This window comes from Dermacentor silvarum, chromosome 1 (assembly GCF_013339745.2).
Source record: "Dermacentor silvarum isolate Dsil-2018 chromosome 1, BIME_Dsil_1.4, whole genome shotgun sequence".
Classification (NCBI taxonomy): Eukaryota; Metazoa; Arthropoda; class Arachnida; order Ixodida; family Ixodidae; genus Dermacentor; species Dermacentor silvarum.
Window position 1 is genome coordinate 258,319,802 of NC_051154.1, and position 20,264 is coordinate 258,340,065.

At 45.3% G+C, this 20,264-nt stretch overlaps 1 protein-coding gene and 1 pseudogene across 1 annotated transcript in view; one reads left to right on the forward strand and one right to left on the reverse strand.

Annotated features, from left to right (window-relative positions):
* Window positions 1–20,264, reverse strand: part of LOC119437087 (WD repeat and FYVE domain-containing protein 3) — a 235,089-nt gene that overhangs the window by 125,239 nt on the left and 89,586 nt on the right. Inside the window, exons 23-26 of the mRNA XM_037704162.2 lie at window positions 9,614–9,842; window positions 2,179–2,315; window positions 1,988–2,099; window positions 1,274–1,464 (exon numbers count right to left, since the gene is read on the reverse strand). Coding sequence (XP_037560090.1) covers window positions 1,274–1,464; window positions 1,988–2,099; window positions 2,179–2,315; window positions 9,614–9,842 — 669 coding nt within the window. The remainder of the gene's footprint in view (window positions 1–1,273; window positions 1,465–1,987; window positions 2,100–2,178; window positions 2,316–9,613; window positions 9,843–20,264) is intronic.
* Window positions 19,383–20,117, forward strand: LOC125942139 (uncharacterized; annotated as a pseudogene).

A 20,264-nucleotide genomic window follows, 5' to 3' on the forward strand; every position in this document is an offset into this window, starting at 1 on the left:
TCAATCAATGGTTGAATGAATGAGTTAAATATTTGACATCAATCTACAACAGCTGATATGGGAAAAGAAGCAACTTCATGTGCATTCATGGGTAACAGCATAAGTGCAAAAGGTCCCATCTCCTCACAGCTTGGGCATGCAGAAAGAGATTGAAAAGTGCAATGGAGCATGGCTGCATGGCCACTTGAGTGCACTCTTCAATGTCGGGCTGCACAACCAGACTATGAAGAAATAATTTTTTTTTTTTCATTTTTGCAGCATTCCTGGTTCGCATACTTTTGCTCATGGGTGTACTACTTGTAGGTACCATTGCTCCTTAGGAAGTATATTCACTGACCAAATGAAAGAGGGGACTGAATGACAACTCTGAACTGTCACTGGTTCCTTGTTCCGAGTTGGATGGGTCAATAGAAATGCTGTTTCGTAAGTGCTCATAGGTTCACTGTTTTACAAACATCTGCTTTCAAAAGGTCATTCATCACCCCTTTAATAGGCCAGTGGCTGCATTTCTTTTATTTTACCATGACATTTGACCATATGAACTTCTGTTGAATCCTTGAGTACAAAAAATACACTTAAAGGATCCTGTTGCCAGGTAAACGGTTGTGTATGCAAGCTATAACTGACAAACAGCAGAAGGCACTACATCAGGGCTTGCTCCTCTTGCTAAACGACGCAACATTGAGTCCCTGAAACTTCTGCACTCTCTCTTCAACTTACCCAGGTACGCCTTGCCGAACAACTACTTAACACATGCTAAATTATCCCCACCAGGAGCAGTCACGAACTTAACATATCTGTCTTTCATTCTTGGATTTAAATACAGCTATTCTTCCACGGACCACAGAACTATGGAATCAAATACCTGGCATGCTCTGGTCATTACCCATACAAGAAATTTTTAATGTCCTAGAATGTTCTCCTTTATTTGTATCTTGATATACATTATTTCCTTACATGTTTGTTTTCTCTGACAGCGTTTATTTGTATTTGTTCATTGGTACCTTGAACTGAATTGTTTTCTTACATGATTATTTGCCTTGACGCTATTTATTTGTGCTATGTAGCTACTCTCCTGCGATAGCCTTGCAAGGGATTGCCATGTATAAGAATAAATTAAGTAAATAAATATATTGTCCCCCCAAAATAATGCACAAACAACATACAACACACCCATGCATAAAAAAAAAAGCAGAGGCAGAAAAAAACAAAAAGAAAAGTGATAGGCCCCTTTTCACATGTATTAAAGCCCCCAAGAGGGGTACTGCATCACCTGATAGCCCCTGATGCGGTCCATCTCCTGCTGGGCTGCTCTGTTGCTACGCACAACACACACCAGGGCCTTGACAGTGGCATAAAGCCCTTCGACATCCTGGGCCATCGCCACCAGTCCCAACAGGACAGACACACCACCAATGTTCTCAATGGTCAGAGCCACAGGTCGAGGGATGAAGGTCCGTGCCCCTGGACAGAAAGCCCTGATTTACACTTTTGCTACATTGAAAGCAAGCATAGACATGAAGCCAGGTCAGTTTGCCTGCACCGGTTCAATAATAGCGGCAAGCTTATAGCTTTTCCTTGCTGACGAAGCATAAAAAGCTCTAGCTACAAGAAGCCCAATTTCCTGCTATGTTGTTTTGTGCAAGCAAGATTGATAACACAGAAAAAAAAAAGAAAAAATAAAGGTAACAATTTTTTTTTTTCATGAAGTCCTTCAGATGACACTGTGGTCAAGAAGGGAAAGCAGCCCAGCATACAACTGCTTAATGGAAAAGAATGTGATAGGTACATGAAGGGAAGCAGCCCATTTACAATTTTTTATTCTTGTCCAATGATATGGGTTATGTTTAAGAGTGCAGTAGGAAACAGTAGTGCCCTGTGCCAACAAAGTAGTCACCGTAGCTCAACTGCAACAATCCTGAGATAACGGTGCATGCTGACGCAGAGAACCACCCACAAAAGTTATGAAAACTGCAACGCAACTTACCGAGGTAACCAATGAGAACGCCACCCAAACAGCGTGCCGGTCCGCTCAGGTGGGCTGCTGAATTGTGCAAAATGCGGATTGGCGTTGCATTTTCGTGTGATGACATGCCCAGCTATGAAAGACAATGAAATTAGCTTGAACAAACCATTTCTTCAGACTCACTAAAATTATTTTTGTGCAGCTGTGCTCACCATCTTAGCAATCGACTTGCAGTCAGTCTTACTGTACACTCTTCTGATCTTGGCTAAAGTCATGACGGACACTGCAGTTGCATTCAAACCAAACACAACCTTCTCTTCATTAAGAAAAGGAGGCAAAGGTTCTGTGCCTGCAAGGGTAGAAAGAAGGGCAGGGAAGCAGAGAAAGAAATCAAATAATTCTGCCAGCTGTCAAACCATAGCAGCACAATTCTAGTACAATCAACTTCACTTGGAACAAATTGGAACATGGAACAAATATATTTTAATTAAGGTTGGCATATTTTTTCAGTTTGCCCCAAGCACGACCATTTTGTGACATACACTTCATTAACCCAACTCATCAGTGCCCACTGTACTAAATCTAGTACACTTGGTTTCGCATCCCTACTTGTTGAGCAGCTGAATATTTCCTTTTGGCTATTTTCGTTTCTTGTACCCAGAGGGCATGTACAAACACCCTAACACAGGGCAGAGTCTACTGCTTCATCCATACCTAAAAGCTTCGCGCCAATTCCAGCAAAACTGCGGACTCACGACTAATTGGGGTGAGCACTCGCTTATCATTTTTTTCTTCTCGCCTGCTTCGTATATTTGAGTTGCGCCTTTTACGGTGTTCATTACATACGTTGAGATTGTTATAGACAAACTGTTGAATCTGCGGATTTATTTCAAACAACAGAACACGAATTGAAAGTTTGGTGTACTTCATATAGTACATTGGGGAGTGTTTGCGGTTACAAATCTGCGCTTTCTTTCTTCAGTTGTTTTCCAGCTTGGATACAGAGGTTTTCTTCATACGGAAGAGGTTTTGTCGTTTGCGCGATGCTCTGAATGCAGTTGAGAGTGCGGAAAACATAGAAGAGGACATTGACATCGTGACTGTGCCACCAGAGCTAGCTGAAGATACGGATGAGGAGGAAGGTGACGACGACTACACCGATGCTTACGCCATGAATGACGTCTGCGATTAGTGTAGGTTGGCAAAGCCTGCACCAAATTCCGCCAAAATGGTTTCATTGCAATAGCATTATTGAAGACACCTTAGCCGCACTCGCGATGTCGGCGTTGCCGTTGCCATGCTTGCTGGGTTTCACAATATGTGTGTTGGGACGCTCATGGTGGATGGTCACTGTCCCTACCCCGACAAAATTGGAAAGCAGCTGCGGTACCGATTTTGTCATGCCCACTTTGTGCTTCGAAAAAGGATGCTTAGAAAGTTTCATACGAGGAGGTAGGAGCAACAACCACAAGTTTATAGTTTTATAACGCGCTTTAGATAGACGGTTTCTCTTCCAGACATTTTCTTTTCTGTATGCATATTTTTGGGCAATCTTGTGCCACGCGATCTTTTAACACCTCTAAAACATATCTGGAAACAAAACTTATTTTTCATAAAATTTGACGCAACATTTGTAAAAACGTAAAACCAGTTCAATCGCTTCTGCCGGGAACAAGCCCAGGTGTGCGTCCGCCATGGCTGGGATGACATCATCACTGATGCAACCAATCAAGTAGCGCCTCACCCTACGCAATCCCTCCCCCCCCCTCCTCTCCACCTCACCCTTCTCCCAGCCTCCTTCCACAGCCGAACTATTGTAGCATCAAAACCCATCCTGTGCAGCAAAGAAAGCTGCACTAACTAATTCAGTAGTGGGCCCGATATGGCAGACATTGCCATTAAATGACTCATACCTCAGATACTACAGTCAAACCCACTATTACAATATTCAATATTCAATAACAATATTCAGGTGCCAAGAAAATCCCATTGTTACAACCAGGTTGCACAGAAAAAGTAGATGGGACAAATTTTCACACATTTTATTCTAGGTTTATTTTACAGAAAGAAGCATAGTCGAACCCACTTATAGCATTACTGGTTTTAACAATACTCTAACGTAACAATGAGCAGCTACCCCCCTTGAACTTTGTGTGGATTCAATGGTAAAATAAACTGCTTACAGTAGAATCTTGATGATACAAATCTCTCGGGATGGCACAAAAGTTTGTATCATGCAAAATTCGTATTACCCAAAAATGTAAAAAAAATCTGGAAATTAAGGGGGGACACGGCAAAACTTTCACTCGATATTGCTCAAAATTTCCGATTAAAAATTATTTTTCCCCACAATCCTAAGACATGGAGGAACATTTCAAATAAGTACGCAGCAGAATTCCAGAAAAGTGCACTTCTTTAGCGTGTTGGCTTCGAAATTAGGAGGAACATCTGGCTTCAGGTGCACCTTTTTGTTGACATAGCACCGCCATTTTGGTATCGCCATAAACATGAGAGATCAGAGATTAAGATGGCCACAGCGCTGTATTTCTCAAAGCAGAAATAAAAGCAACACAAGTGTGTGGGAAAACGAAAAACTAGCATTGCAATTTATTATGGCAGTCATGTGACGCACAGGGAGAGCTCCTATTGGTTAGTGCGAATTTGAATCACTGGCGCGCTTGTTCCCTGCACATTTTGGTAGCAGCGAGCTGCGCACTTCACGTGGTCCGAGGCCGACATTTCAAGATCTGCCTGGTTACCTCGAGTTTTCTTCGTTGCTGTGTCCTAGCTGCTGCCTGATCGCGATAAGGACATGCGTTGCACAAGATAAGGAAATCCATTTTCATTGCGGCGGCGAAGCTACTTTGTATCGTGTGATCTGATGAATGCAAACGTAGAAAAGCTTCGAATTGTCACTGGGCGCTGAAGATGGTTGAAGGCATGGAATACAGAGATAAGGCTACCCATGGAAGTGAATGCCAATGATCTTGCTGTCATGGCAAGAATGGGTTGCATGTGAAGGTGTTGCAAGGTGTTTGAAAACGGCCGACAAGTTGCATGATACTGCGCAAAGCAAAAGTTTTTTTTAGGGGAGAGGGGGTGGGGAAAGGCGGAGAGGACGTGCGCGAGTGGAGCCAAGGCGGAGTGACGTAGATTGTGCTGGCAACAGGAATGCAGCTGGCGCATCAGCGTGGCTGCTCTGCCAGTGTGACAACAGCTAGTGTCTGGTGCTGATAGCACGAGACACTGGGTGCCGGCTCCCCTGGGTATAGCGCGGCAGCTCGATTGTTCGTATCATCTGCTGTGGCGCATAAAAGCAGTTCGCAACATTAGAAATTTAGCATGTTGTAAGCTAATGGACTTCAGCTGGGACTTTCGGAAAATTCGTATCATCCTGAAATTCGTATCAGGCGTGATCGTATCACCGAGATTCTATTGCACTACAATGTTACCATGCCACAATACACTCGAACCTCGTTATAACGAAGTTGAAATGGAGTCAAAATTACTTCGTTATAACTATTATTGCCACTTACTGGGATAAATGACCAACAGGGTACACAAGTGTAAACATGCAAATAAGAAGACGGCTTCGTGGCCTGCAGAACCACTACATGGCCACAGATGTGACGAAATTTGAATAAAACACCAAAAGAATCTTTGGTGTGTGCAACACACGACTTAGAACCTGACGTGACAGCCTTTAGATAGCTGCCTTCTGTTCCATTCTGATGGCCTTTCGTGTCCGCTTGCCACTTTGCTCGTTGTGGTCGAGCAACACATGGCACACAACACAACACTCTGCTGTGTGATCAAGGAGGCAAACAAACTTCGCCACGCCGGATTGGCTCGGCCGCCTGATGGCTTCCAAGAATGCACTGATGAAAATGCGATCTCGGAAGCCATGCCCAGCTGCCAGCACACGCGGCGTGTTGCAGGGAGAGGGAGAGGTGAATGCAAGGCCTGGGAGTGACTTTTGTGAGGCAGCAATCTGCATTTAATGCAAGCTGCGGTCGTCGTGTGCGTCGGTAAGCGGCAGATTGGAAAGCAGCCGCTTGAGACGTGCGCATTATGTTTGTTGCTTGGCCATGCTTCCTAGGTTCACAATATCTAAGCATGTTTTAAGGTAACTGCCACCTTGCACATTCTTCCTGCTTCACTCTTCCTGCCAAGAATCTTCATTTCTATAGTAGCCGGCTATCGGTGCGAGCTTACTTTAGCTCCAGTGAGGGCATTCGCCTGTCGAGAAACTAGATTTGCTTTGATGAGGCATGTATCACTAATTCTTGCGCTCGTACTGCTGATCCCAAGGTAATTGCTGGTTACCGTGGTCTGGGTTCATTTTGCGGAGCAGTATGTACGAGCCATTCCTCATGAGCAGTGAAAAGATACCTTGCTCCCTAATGCAATGAGTTGCAATGACTCTAACATCTGCATTGAATAAGGCACGATATACATTAAATATTTATAGAGCATGACATAAGGCATTATGCGCATATGTAGTACTTACATTTTTTATTTTCTGCAGATGTGTGTTCTGGCAGGTGCGCTCTGGGCTTTTGTGTACTTTGGGAAGGAAACTGCTTTAGTATTACATTAATGCAGTTCTGTTCGTGCCATGCAGTGATGTTACGTAACAAGAAGTAGGCAACACAAGTTAAAGGCACTAGCATCTCCTAATCACCTAATATAAAAAGTGTGTACAGTTTGCCAAAAACATCTTAACTTGTGATTTGCCTGAACCTAAGGCTGAGAGGGTATAATGAGCTATAAGCTAGGCCACGTTGCTGAAGATGGGAAGAGGATCTCTCGTTAGTATAGTGCCATGCTTATTGGTGCCTAATGCATGTGTTCTTTCTGTGCTCACAGTGCTGATGACACTTCCTGGGAGCCAAAATGAGAGCAGCCGTGTGTGCACGCCCAACTACAACGATACCAACGACAATCGTCACCGTCACTGCACATCTCTGCAAGCATGCATGACCACTTTGCGACTGCATCATAGAGAAATAAAAGTGACTAAATTACTGAACTCGGTGTATACCGTATTTACTCGATTGTAACGCGACCGCGATTGTAACGCGAGGGGTGACTTTCCATTGCGTCCATCAAGAAAAAATAAAACCGCGAAAGTAACGCGAGGGATGACTTTTTGTTGCGTTCAGCAAAAAGAAAAAGAAAAAAAGAAAAAGAAGAAAACCGCTAAAGTAACGCGTGACCACCGGATGTATGAAAAAGTCGCAGTTTCGCCCAAAAGGCGCAGCATCAATTGCGATAGCAAATTAGTAGAGCGCTATATGGAGTAAGGATAGTAGTTTTATCGGCTGCATAAACTTGGACACATTTGCTTACTAACTGAATTAACAAGCATGGTGTCAGCGCGCACAAGCAAACATAAATAGATCACACTCGATGACCGCGAACAACCACTGTCAAAACGCTGACGCTGGCGTCAGCAAGTGCGGCGACAGCAGCGAGCGAAGGTTCGTGCGGTCTATCGCTTCAACGGAAACTGAGAGGCGAGAACACAGCGCATACAAAGGTCAAAGCTGTGTGGACATGGCTTTCAAGATACGGTACATGCGACAGCCCGCAGCCGCGCAAAGTACAGTACAAGTACGCAGAATAGAAGCCACACCCCCTCTCTCCCACGCTGCCTTCCTGCTTTCCTCCTTGCGCGTGGGAGATTGAGTCGCCAGTTCAGCTTTCGCCCTGGTTGTGCATTTGGTGCCACAGCTAAACGTTGCCTCCCCTCCCATTCCCCCCGCGGCCTCTCGCGCGATGGAGACATCACGTTTGCTCTCCGCCGTGCCTTCTCTCTCCGTGAAAGTGCGTGAGGGTTCACTCACACATTTCACTTGTTGATTAGAATTGGGTGCATCATTGCACTTTTTAGACATCTTGAATTTCAGTATTCAATTGTAACGCGAGGATCGACTTTAGGTAGCAAAAATCTGGAAAAAAAAACTTGCGTTACAATCGAGTAAATACGGTACCTCCAACTCGACGTTGTACATCTTGTTGGACACGTGCGACATCCACTTGGCTTTCACTCTCACATCACCGTCCACAATTTGTTCCACGCCATACACATGTGGAAGCAGACGCTCCCCTTTCTTGAGGTCGCCGCCCCGAAAAAAAGTGTCGGCGTCGGTAAACTTCTTGAAACTGCATTGCAATCTTTGCATCGCTGTTCTGCAAGCAGGCGATCTGCCCCGTTGAAAACGGAGCGCCGTGAGCACGAGCAGCAAAGGAAAGTGCGGGCGAAACAATGTAAACAAAGCGGAGACTGCACCACGGTGCGACTGTGCTGCTTGACATTTCTACATTAGGGACGCTGTAAGGAGGCACAGTGGCACCGTCTCGCCATGGTTTTCTCGTCTATGCACTAATCTTTTGCATTGCCTCGCATAGCCGCGCAGCATAGTGCGACTTGCGCAGGCTTGCGTGTGACACCTGAGATTGCGCCGGGAGATTTCAGAGGTCAAGCCCAGCTGCTCCTGCCTGTGCAGAAGTGAATGCACTAATCTTTTACACCGCTGTGTATAGCCGCGCAGCATGTCGTGGCTCGCACAAGCAGGCATGTGCAACAGGGAGACGTCAGTGGAAAAGTGTGATAATGAGCTGCTGCTTAAGCACAGTTGCGCAGCTACGTGTGATGGTGAGAAAGGCCAGTGTTGCTTGACGACATATCCTGAGCGAGGATGCGGAAGTTTGGAACTGCCACGGAAAACGAGTGCCAATCCCCGTGGAAAGCGATGTACTCAGCATGCAATGGTGGAGTATTTTTTGGATTGGGAGACGAACCTAGTTCATCACATCCATTAGCAGGACCATTTCAGTTCGTTAGAACGACGTCTTAAATACGTGCATTACTATGGGGATTTCAAGGGGAATTTCATTTACTTTGTTATATACATTATTTCATTATATCCCACTTCGTTATAACGAGGTTCGAGTACATTGGCTATAACAATTAAATCTGGCTACTCGTTGCCTGCACCGAAAAGCAATGTGAAATCCGTCAAAATAAAAAAAAATGCAAGCCGCTTCACCACCCCCACCTTTGTGCTGCACACCCATAAGGGCATGCCTTATCGCCCTTAAGAGACTTAGATGGGCTAGTTCGTTGCTGGATTGATGAAACATGGTTAAATCAGTGCGTATAAGGATGGGACAAAGAAAGAATGCACGGAGGACAATCGGCCAACTTCAACCGAGTTTGACTGTGGAAAAAAAAAAAAAAATACACGGGCCGCAGTTGCTCCCGTGTAATCACCCCTATGCGGTCTCTATTACACCCCTCTGGCGTCAGCGAGAGGGTGGAAGGGAGACGGGAAAGGGGGGCGATGAAGGCACACTGTGGTGTGTGCAGCACAAAGGAGGGTGCGACAAAGGGGCTTGTATTTTTTTTTTCACAAGAATATGGTATTCTTTATATTGGAGCACATGCGCCCTAGCCAGATTTCATTGTTATAACTGATAATGCTGCACGAGAGCATTGTAGTAAGCAGTTTACCGTACCATAGAACACATACAAAAGTTGATATTGAATCGGCTGCTCATTGTTATATCCAATAGATTGTTAAAGCCGGTATCGTTATAAGTGGGTTCAACTGTGGAATCAGTCTGTAGTAGGGCACTCACCAATCATAACAGGGGCCTGCATGCTGCCCACATAGCTGGGTCCCAAAAGGTAGATCTGGTGAATAAGCTGCGGTGAGAGCACTTCCTCCACCATGTGGCAGGGACCCTGCTTCCAGATGAGACGTGAAGGATGACGGAACTGCGGGGGAGTGCCAATGAAGCCGTACACCGAAGAGGCCACCGTCAGGTTTGCAGCCCCACCACCAGGGTTTTGCGAGATGTACGGTATCTGTCAAAAAACACACCGTTGAAAACACTGGCTTTTAGTACCTGATGAAACTTGTCACAACTTAAGGGGGGACACGGGTTGTGGCGACCAAAAATCGCGAAAAAACTCGATTTTATTTAATTGCATTGTTGGAATGTACAGCTATTATTGCACCTATATTGTTAATTTCATACCGATAATGTCAATATTTTAGCCGCAATGATGCCTTACACGACATGTACTAGCTGAATTTCAGGCTAAACTGACGCTGAAACGGCACATTTTCCGAAACGCGCGCCTGCTCTTCCACGTGTGCTAGCGCGGACATCTTGGTCTCATTTGAAAGAGCCGCTTTTTGCCTTCAAATTCCCGCCAGAACGGGCCCCATTCAGCTATTGGCCACTTTAAAACTGCGCGCCAAAAAAAGGTACTAAAACGCTCTCCTATTCGGCACTTGGCGCACGTGACTTGAGCTTGCCTCCCAATTGGCGGAACGGCATGGTCATCGTCTGCTGCGCGCATTGAGACGCGCCATCTTGCCCCAGTGTCAGCGAGAAAGCGTGCCGCGTTGTCGAAAACAGTGCACAAATTTCGCACGCGGCACAAGTTTGGTGCTAAAAAAGTGCGACGGACGCTCATCGAAAACTGCAAAGTGCGCTGCTCGACGCCGCAAAACGACCAGGACGCCACAACCTCAGCATTTGATGCCCAAATCGTCGATGCAGCAACGGTAGGCCTAACGGCCGCAGTGGCTGCTGCGATTCAGAGTCCGTCTGCCGCCAAGCCTTCGACCTTCACTCGCGGCAAGATACGATCTACCGGCAACCCTCCGAGCTGAAGGAGGAAGCGGCGAAAGCCAAAGCGAATCTATCGGCGTTATCTTCCGCTCCAGCGACGGAGAGGAAACGCGAGTTCGTGGGTGACAGTACCGACGATGCACTTCGCCCGGCTGATGGGACTACGTTTACGATTGTGGATTTGAGTGCAGTGAACACTTTATTAACGTTTGCGACGTGCAAAAACTGCAGTGGTGCTTTCGAAATCGTCCGAGACGAGCGGGAATACGAACTCGCTGTGAAGCTGCGTTTTATGTGAGCAAACTGTGGAGAGACTCGGTGTGGAGCTCGCCGCGCGTTGATAGTGCCGAGCGAATGAACCCCTTTGCTGTGAACGTTTTGGCTACGCGTGCCATGCAGGCAACGGGCAACCGACAGACCGCGTTCAATGACATTTTCTCGTTGATGGACATCAGCCGTCGGACTCTTCACACGAAACCGTGGCAGAGCTACGTGAAGGCGAAGCTGACGCCCGCGGCCGATCGCGCGGCACGTAATCTGACGAGCCACTGCGCGCGGTCGATTCGCGAACTTTACGCCGAACAGAACGTGGGCAAAGCAACAGAAAACTTGCGCCAGTCCCCGAAAAAGCGGCACACAGGGGGCTGGAAGTCAGCAGGACTACATGTCTGGTGCCTACTGAGCTGTTCCAGCTGTAAATTTGCAAATAAAAAGGTTTTGCATGTTTTCTCACTTTTCTCAAAACTTGTTTTTGGGTGACTTCACCAGATTGTCGGAGTGATATCTCATGATCTAGAACAGCTAGAGCAATAATTTTTTCCTTAGCAGAAAGCATAATCTGCATATTACAAAGTGCTGAGAGCAGAATTTCAAATTTCTGCACATGTATATTTTTATTTTATTAATTTTCTTTTGTTGTGGTAGCCATAGGACAAGGAAATAAATTTGATCACCTGCACAATGGCTAATTATTATTTAATTTGAAAACTTTTTTGCAGCATTGCATTTATTGCATATTGTAGTATATAGCTATGAAATAATATTCACTTTCTACTGAGCAGTTTTTTTTCATTGTCTCCAGAAACAATAGAGCGACACATTTGTGTATCTTCTGAACAAATGTACCTACAAGAAAAATTATTGCATATTTGAAATCAGCACGAAAAACTAAGCAAGCCTGATTATTTTCATCAGAATTGGCCATAAGATGCAGGACATAATCTCCACAACCCATGTCCCCCCTTAAAGGTACACTTAAGACAAAAATTATTTGCTCTGTATAAGTAAATTACGTTTCTACAATATCAAAAACACCACTTTCACCCTAATAAAATGCTTGGTAAGGCAGAAAAAGCTCAAGAACAAAAGACGGGTGGCGATGCCTTTTTGAAGTTCCCGCACCAGCTCGCTGTGACGTCATGAATTTTGACAGCGTCTTCTAGGGCCTAGTTAATTCTTTAGCAGTAAAGATAGACTGCATTGTGTTCTAAAGGAGTGAAATATTGAACATGGCGAGTTTTAGGAACTTTCGCTGAGCCAACGCGGCCCACATTAAAAAAAAAAAAAAAAGCTTTGAAATCCGTGATGTCAGTGACATACCGGCATTCGAGATTCAGCGCGAAATTCAAAAACTGAAACTCTGACCTTCATTTTCTCTTCGAATATTCAACCTATAATTCCTAAATGATTGACAACAGAGCTTTCAAAGAACTCTTTATTCGTCTAAACTGATTTAGTGTTTTGCTTTAGAGTCACTTAAAATTAAAAATGGAAAAGGGCTACCTTAAATGAACTAGTTGGCAATAACAAAGCCCTCAGCAACAACGAGCCACATTGAGTAATGACAAAAGCAGATTAACACTTTCGTGACCGCACGTATTCCCATCGATACCATGTTATCGATGGTTACAAATTCGAATTTTGGCGCACTCCGAGCACTTCTGCACAGCTAACGCCATCGAATGAGTTAAAGAGAAACTATTTTATCAGTTTCCCTTTTGTGTTTTTCTTTTCCACCACGTGGGGATTTTTAAAGCACCTTCATAGCACGGGGAGACGAGCGCTCATAGTTTCGAAGATGGTGTCGATGTCGTGTACGGCTGCTCCACGGAAACGACGAATTTCAAGGAACTCCGATGCATCTGAGCTCTGATTTCTGGATTATGGTAGCAGCACAGACTTAGAAGACGGCTTCGATTCGTCACACTTAAGTACAGACGGTGAAAGTGTGTCAAACTACCCCGGAACGTCAACAGGCATCCGTCGGTTATTTACGCTTTCTTCTCGGGCAGTTTCATCGCTGCCGCGGATTGATCTAAGTAAATCCGACATGTTCTAAAGGTCATAGTTCTTATCTGCAGGGTGTCAACGTCGTTCGGGCGGGACCAAACAATGAAAATTAATGGCCAGCAGCCGCGCAGAGCACAAAGTTTTGTTCACAAAGACGGCCAGGTGTGGACCTTGGCATCGCGCTCTGGAGTGCTGCGCGGTGGTTCACTAGGGCTAATTTTTTTTCATGTATTTAAAGCAATTTTGTACATACAGAGCTTATATTTGCAATATTATTGCATATGGACCTTGTGTTCAAAATGTATATTTCGAATACTTTTTATGTTTATTTTGTGCGAAGCAGCATTCTTCTTTATTGGGTTTTACGTGCCAAAACCAGTTCTGATTATGAGGCACGCCGTAGTGGAGGTCTCCGGATTAATTTTGAACACGTGGGGTTCTTTAACGTGCACTACAACGCAAGCACACGGGCGTTTTTGCATTTCGCCTCCATCGAAATGCGTCCGCCACGGCCGGGAATCGATCCCACTACCTCGTGCTCAGCAGCGCAACGCCTTAGCTGACTGAGCCACCCCGGTGGGTACGAAGCAGCATTCATGTTTTTGTCTAGCTTTTTCTTTTTGTTACAATCTTTTTGTTTTGAGAATTTTTTCCGTAGTATTTTAAATAAATACTACGTTTGAAATTAATACCGCTGGAAAGATAACTTCTTCCTCTACAGTTTGATAGTATATACACTTTAACATCAAGCATTTCCTGAGGCAGGAAAAGAAATATTTCTTAGACCCCCCGAAAACTACCGATTTTCCCACAGTCACGAAAGTGTTAACAAGTGCTACTGCTGTGGAAGCCAAGTACCTTTCTCAGACTTTTGTAAAACCCCAATAGATACATTTCGAGGTGACAGGCACAAGTTGCTAATGATGATAATGTCTTAAAATGGAGGATGGCTAATGCTGCTATTGAACAAAGATCTTGGATTAAAAATTTATTGTGTAGAATGCAAAACATTGCTTGAAAAGGCAATAAATTTTTAAAATGATATGAACACCCGCAGAATCTGAGCTTTGTATGCAGTATATACAGTTAAACCACGATATAGTGAACTTCTCAATAGAACGAAGCGTTTAGCTTTTTAAAACTTTTGTGTCCACAGAACGCCATGTATTTTGAACCTCAATAAAACGAAGTGTGTTTATACACAATTTCAATATAACGACATTTCACTGCCACTACAAAGGAATACTGAGCTAATAAATGGAAATTTCCGCGGATGCAGATGGTCAAATGGTTGAATTACATGCGGCTGCTTGCGAATGCACTTCTCAAATCACGCCCTGTGCGACTGAGAGCTGCCCCCAAAGCAGAGCAGTGTCATGTTCCATATAAAGTCCAAGGGTGATAAGATGCTATCACGCCCTACCGACGTATGCTTTACGTGTGAGTGAAAGCGTGCGAGGGTGAGCCAATAAAGATGGTGGCTTGATGAGCTCCATCATTCCATGCAAGCAAGGGGAAAAGAGGGAGGGGAGTGAGCTCGCGGTCGCGCAATCAAGTGCATGCGAGGGCATGAGGTTAGGAAGGTTGGCACGCATTTCCTTCATTGCACGGCCGTGGCTGGCGCATCACTGTCAGCGTGGCTGAGTGCATATGCAGCCCGGATGCCCTGTTTTAGAGATAATCTGTCATGTGTGCAAAGACTGGGCGAGGTGAGATGGCCTGGCATCGTGCGCTGTCTCCCGCACATTTAGTTCTGGAGATTGTGTAATTTCGAGTTTCCGAGACGCGTTAAAGCGAGAGGGAGACGAAGCATTCGCTGCTCGCTGCCGGCGCTTTTCATGATAGCATCGTCACTCTGTGGGTCACATTATCCGCCACGAGGGCGGAGTGGATGCAAAAGCGTGGCTGGCTTCGCTTCGTACTGCTGATGTGAAGATATCATCGACACAGCATGAAGCCATATCCTTTGTTGCACCCTCAAGTTCAACAAAATCTTTTTTTTTTCTCTCATTCAAATGCTTTTCCTGTTCTGTTTGCCCGATAATTCGGAAAGCTTTGTGGCCCCATCCGCATAAGAAAAATTCACCAGCAACTGTATTTATTTGCATAAAAGATTGAATGCCCATGTAACAAAGAAAATTGCCGATTTTACCGACTTCGTTATATGAAGTTTTAACTGTACGTGACAATCACAATTACAGTCGAACATCAATATAATGACCACGAATTTAATGAAGTAAAGTGGAATCTCGTTAATATGAGTCTACATAATACGTTTTTCAGGAATAACACAGTCAAACCTCGATATATCGAACACGGATATATCGAAATATTGCGTACATCGAACACTTTCTATATCACCAGGAAAATCGCATGCATTGTTTCCTTTTTATTTCGAACAGGGACGGACCACCCCAGACACATGTCCGCTCTGTTGACAGGCGGCAAGCTTTCCTGCAACACCCTCAACAGGCAGCGATCTTTCCCGCAACACCCTCGAAGATAGCGGTAGCGCGACAGGCGTTCCCGACTGCTGTGCGCTAGAACTGCACACATCGATCGCGCTGAGGGCGCCATTTGAACGTAGCGGCGTACGCACGCGGCGGCTTGGCTACGTCAACGACTCATTGCATTTGCCGCACTGACTCTTCGGTGGCGCTGCTAGTGCTAAGCTAGTCGCTATTAGAGTGACCTAGAATATGGGAGAGTGTCCAAAGCGCCGGCTCCGGCGAAGGCCTTTTTCTGTGAACTGCCGCGCCGCGCCGCTGCTGCTCCGGACCCGTTGGCTTTTCGCGCTCGCGAAGCGCGCGGGAAGCGAGGGTCGTCTGCTACACGCTGTAGTTTTTTGCGTTCATTTTCCACGCAAAGCACTTAAACTCTATTTAACTTCAACAGTGTGGTGCTGCATGGAGCTTACCCATCTTTGAGCGTTTCTTTGTGCTTGGGCAGCAAGATAATGCAAAAACTAACGTATCAAACTCATCAGCGCGGCCTAGCTCCGGTGCTAGAGTTCGGGAACTGTATTACGGTAACTTTGCGTGCGTAGAAACGCGCTAAATGAGCCCGCGCAAGGAAAGAACGTAAAAAAAGATGGGTACGCGGGCAATAGCACCATGCTTGCAAGAGTAAGAGTAACGAAAAAAGTAAATTACTCGCGCAGTCAAGTGAAATACTTACGTGCGTGCAGTGACCGCTTCGCTCACCATTACGCGCTTTTCGCTCACGGTCAGTAGTGGTTTACAGCTATATGCATATGTAATTATTCGAATATTTTTTAGCCACGATAATATTTTATTATGAACAGAGCAGAGTGAGAAGGTGTAAGAGAAGCAAGAGAAAGGCCAAAGACGGCCCTAACGCCGCAATACTGTTGGCTTATTTCGCTTCAGAGATTGCGTACACGAACAATTATTGCTGTACGCTATCGCTTCAATACAAACTTCGCGCATGATGTACCTTAAGGTTCACCGTGAGCGAAGCTTTTTTTCAAATTCAGACATTCGAAAGAAAAGCCATTCGATCCAGCCAATATAGCTAAACAAATACATTTTTTTTCTACATTCAAATGAATAATTAGCTACTACTGGCCTAGCAATTTACTAATTTGTTATGTAAAAGTTATTACTGCAATAGCGTTGTTTTAATAATCCGTGAACCCTCTTTGAAATTACCAACATGTAACTTCTCATTATATCATAGTTATTGCGTAACGTGTGATTTTTTGCGTAAACTAACAAGCATTCATGGCGCATGACAATGTTTGTGCTTGCATTATATTGAGTGGAAAACCGTCTTGAAAATTCCTGTCTTTGATGCACTACAAATATCGCTATTGATTCTACATATCCATAAAATATTTACCTTCAATAAAAGCAAAAAATGAAAAGTTTATGTTATGGTGATTTGTTGTCTCTTTCATTACGTAACTACAAATACGTAGTTATTGATCAGTAAGTATATTTGCTGTGTACGAACCAGCGAGCATACGCAATAAATATTCATAAAGTTACTTTCATGTTAAAATTCGCTTAGTGTTTGCGCTCTTGCAAAACAAGAAGGAGAAAGACGAGTTGCACATACGTAATCCATCATGTTCGTTTTCTGACGCTTGCTCGTAATTATGAACTGAGGCATACGTATACAATGTTGCACTGTTAGCGTTTCATTAATTTTGGTTTGTCTTGTTTTTTGCCGCGTATATTTCTCGCGTACCCTTTACCTATACACGCCGTGCTATAGCTTAGTGGCTTTGGTAGGTTCTACTGCTAAGCTCGAGGACGCGGGTTCGATTCCCGGCCACGGCAGCTTACATTTCGATGGAGGCGAAATGCGTAAAACATCCGTGTACATAGATTTAGGAGCACGTTAAAGAACCCCAGGCGGTCGAAATTACCGGAGCCCTCCAATACGGCGTTTCTCATACCCATATATTTTTATTTATGGATGTAAAACCCCAGAAATTATCACTACTATTATTACCCTTTACCTGTGCTATCAGTTCTTCATGATATATGAGCAAGTTCGACACGCTGGGATCGAGATTGGCATTCAACACGTTCTTATCGTCACACGCACACCATCAGAGGGATTTCTGGCCGAAAAATGCGGGTTTGCACCACACGTGATATTGTTGTCGTTAATCGCGACGTGAATGCAAATATGTCAAGTTACTAATGCCATGACCCATCAGTCATCTTAGTCACACATTTGTGCCTTTCCACGCTATACTTTGGAATATATACCAAGTGAACGAGACACGAGAGTTACGCGGTTTGTATTTATTTTTGGTACCGCGGCATCGGCCAACAGACACATTCCGCTTCCCAAGAGCCCAGTTAAGGATTTCGACTTCATAAAGAAACAACAGAACGCGGGATGCAGTCTTGTAGAGCAAATCGAATGCATGAAATAAAAGAAAGGAAACGATAGGGTGTAAAAGCGTTAGCATGAACTAGCCATATCTGCTACGTTCTCTTGGTTATTATCGCGGTCTCCAGCCTATTTTCTTCTGCAGCACGTTGACGTTGCTCATTCCATGGATAACTAAATGAAGTAAGCGCACGGAATGCGTTACTCAAACAGTCGCGTAAGCGTGGATCAAGCGAGCTAGAAGGAAATAGACAAAATACCCGTATTCACAGCCGGCAAACGCGTTGTCTGTGCGGTGAGTCACTGCGGTATTACCTTGCGGTGACGTGGTACTTAATATATCCCAAATTATCGCGATGTTGGCTAATGTCAACCAAAATATCAGGCTCGTAGCAGACGCCCGCCGCCTTGGCGCGGCTTCCGCAGCGGAGAAAGCCCACGGGTCCGGTACAGCAGCGCCGCGGCGCGGGAGTTCACACAAAAAGGTCCTCGCTCCTCCCATGCATTCGCGCGGCGCTTTGGACACTCTCCCATATTCTAGGTCACTCTAGTCGCTATCGTGCAATTGTAGTTAGGCCTGGTGTGGTGTGGTTGGTGTTGTGATGGCTGCAAACGTGAAGAAGCGGACGACCTTGACATTTGCCGCAAAATTGGAAGTCATTCAGCGCGTTGAGAATGGCGAAAAAAAAGGCAAGCGTCGCTGAAGCTTTCGACATACCAAGAAGCACTTTGAGTACGCTGCTGAAAAACAAGAGCGACATAAAGGCCAAGGCAGAACAGAACCAGCACTCAGAGGCACGGTGTGTTTGCAAAGCTGCCTTTGAAGATGTTGAGAAGTCGCTGCACAAATGGTTCATCGATGCAAGGGCCCGGAATATTCCTTTATCGGGACTGATTCTACAGCAGAAGGTTAAGAACTTTGCATTCATTCTCGGCGAGAGAACTTCAATGCCAGTAGCGGTTGGCTGCAACGTTTTAAGGTCCGCTTCAACATTGTTGGGAAGACAGTCTTGGGGGAAAGTGAGGATGCCAATGACGGAGAGATCATGAAGTGGCTTGAACAAGAGTGGCCCCAGGATCTCGCCAAGTATGAGCCGAGCCAGATATTTAATGCGGACGAAACAGGCCTGTTCTGGCCAAATGCTTCCGCGACAAACGCCCGACACCCGCGGGGACAAGTGCCACGGCAGCAAGCAAGGCAAGGCTCGCATAACAGTTCTGTTGGCTGCTAATATGGACGGAAGCACGAAGCTACGGCCACTTGACATAGGCAAGTTTCAAACCCCGAGGTGCATGCGCAACTGCCCCAGTATTCCGGTGACATATGCCTGGAATAAGAAGTTGTTGTGGATGACTCGGGACGTATTCCAAAAATGGCTGAAGGCATGGGACTCGTATTTGGTGCGTCAGGGCCGGAAGGTATGCCTTATCATTGATAATTGCATGGCACACCCCACCGATGTCCAGCTGAACAACATTGAATTCAAGTTTTTGCCGCCGAACACCACGTCGAAGCTGCAGCCATTTGACCAGGGCATTCATTATCCACACTTTCAAGTCCATCTATAAGCGTCGGCTGATTGACATTTTGCTTTTGAAGCTCCAGATGGGCCAAGAGCTAAAGATAGACCTTTTGTGTGCCATTTAAATGCTGAAAGCCTCTTGGGACAACGTCAAGCAGTCGACCATAGTTAACTGCTTTCGGCATGCAGGTTTCGTTGCCCGCACTGAAGAAGCTTCCGAGGAAGCAACCGAAGAGGCAGGACGGAGGAAGAATGCCAGCTTGAAGAAAGCCGGAGCACATTGGAGCGCTTTGTTGGTGCTGAGCCACAAAGCATGTGCATTGAAGACTTCGTTGACGGTGATGACAGCACCGGAACAACAGCGGAGTTGACGGACATGGAGATCGCAGCGGAAGTTGCTGCTGAGCGGCCAAACGAAGATGCTGCCGAAGTTGATCCCGCAAGCGCTGACGTTGCCCCGCTCCCAACTTCAACCGAGGCTGTAGCTGCGTTAGCCCTTGTACGCCGCTACTGCGACGCAATAGAAGGCATCTCCTAGACTATGTTGAGGACGCCGTGCTGCCGTGGCTAAGCACACGGTTGCCAATAAGAAGCAGGCTACACTGCTGCAGTACTTTCAGCCAAATGAATAAATACTTAGTTTAAGGCTTCAAGTGAGTATTTACTGCGCCACTATTGGTTCAATGATTGATTTGTACAAGTTTTTTATGTGTTTTTTTATGTGATTTGTACAAGGTTGTTATGTGTTTCATATCGAACTCTTTCGCGTTCACCGCGCTGTTCGATATATCGAGGTTCGACTCTACGTTTTTCTTTCTTTTGCCGATAATACGATTTGGTTGGATAATACGATTTTCGGTTATTATCCGGTTCCCGTGAAGATCGTATCAACGAGATTCCACAGTAAATGGAAAATTTCTCGGGCCAATGTTAGCGTGTAGTGAATATGCGTTGAAATATACTTC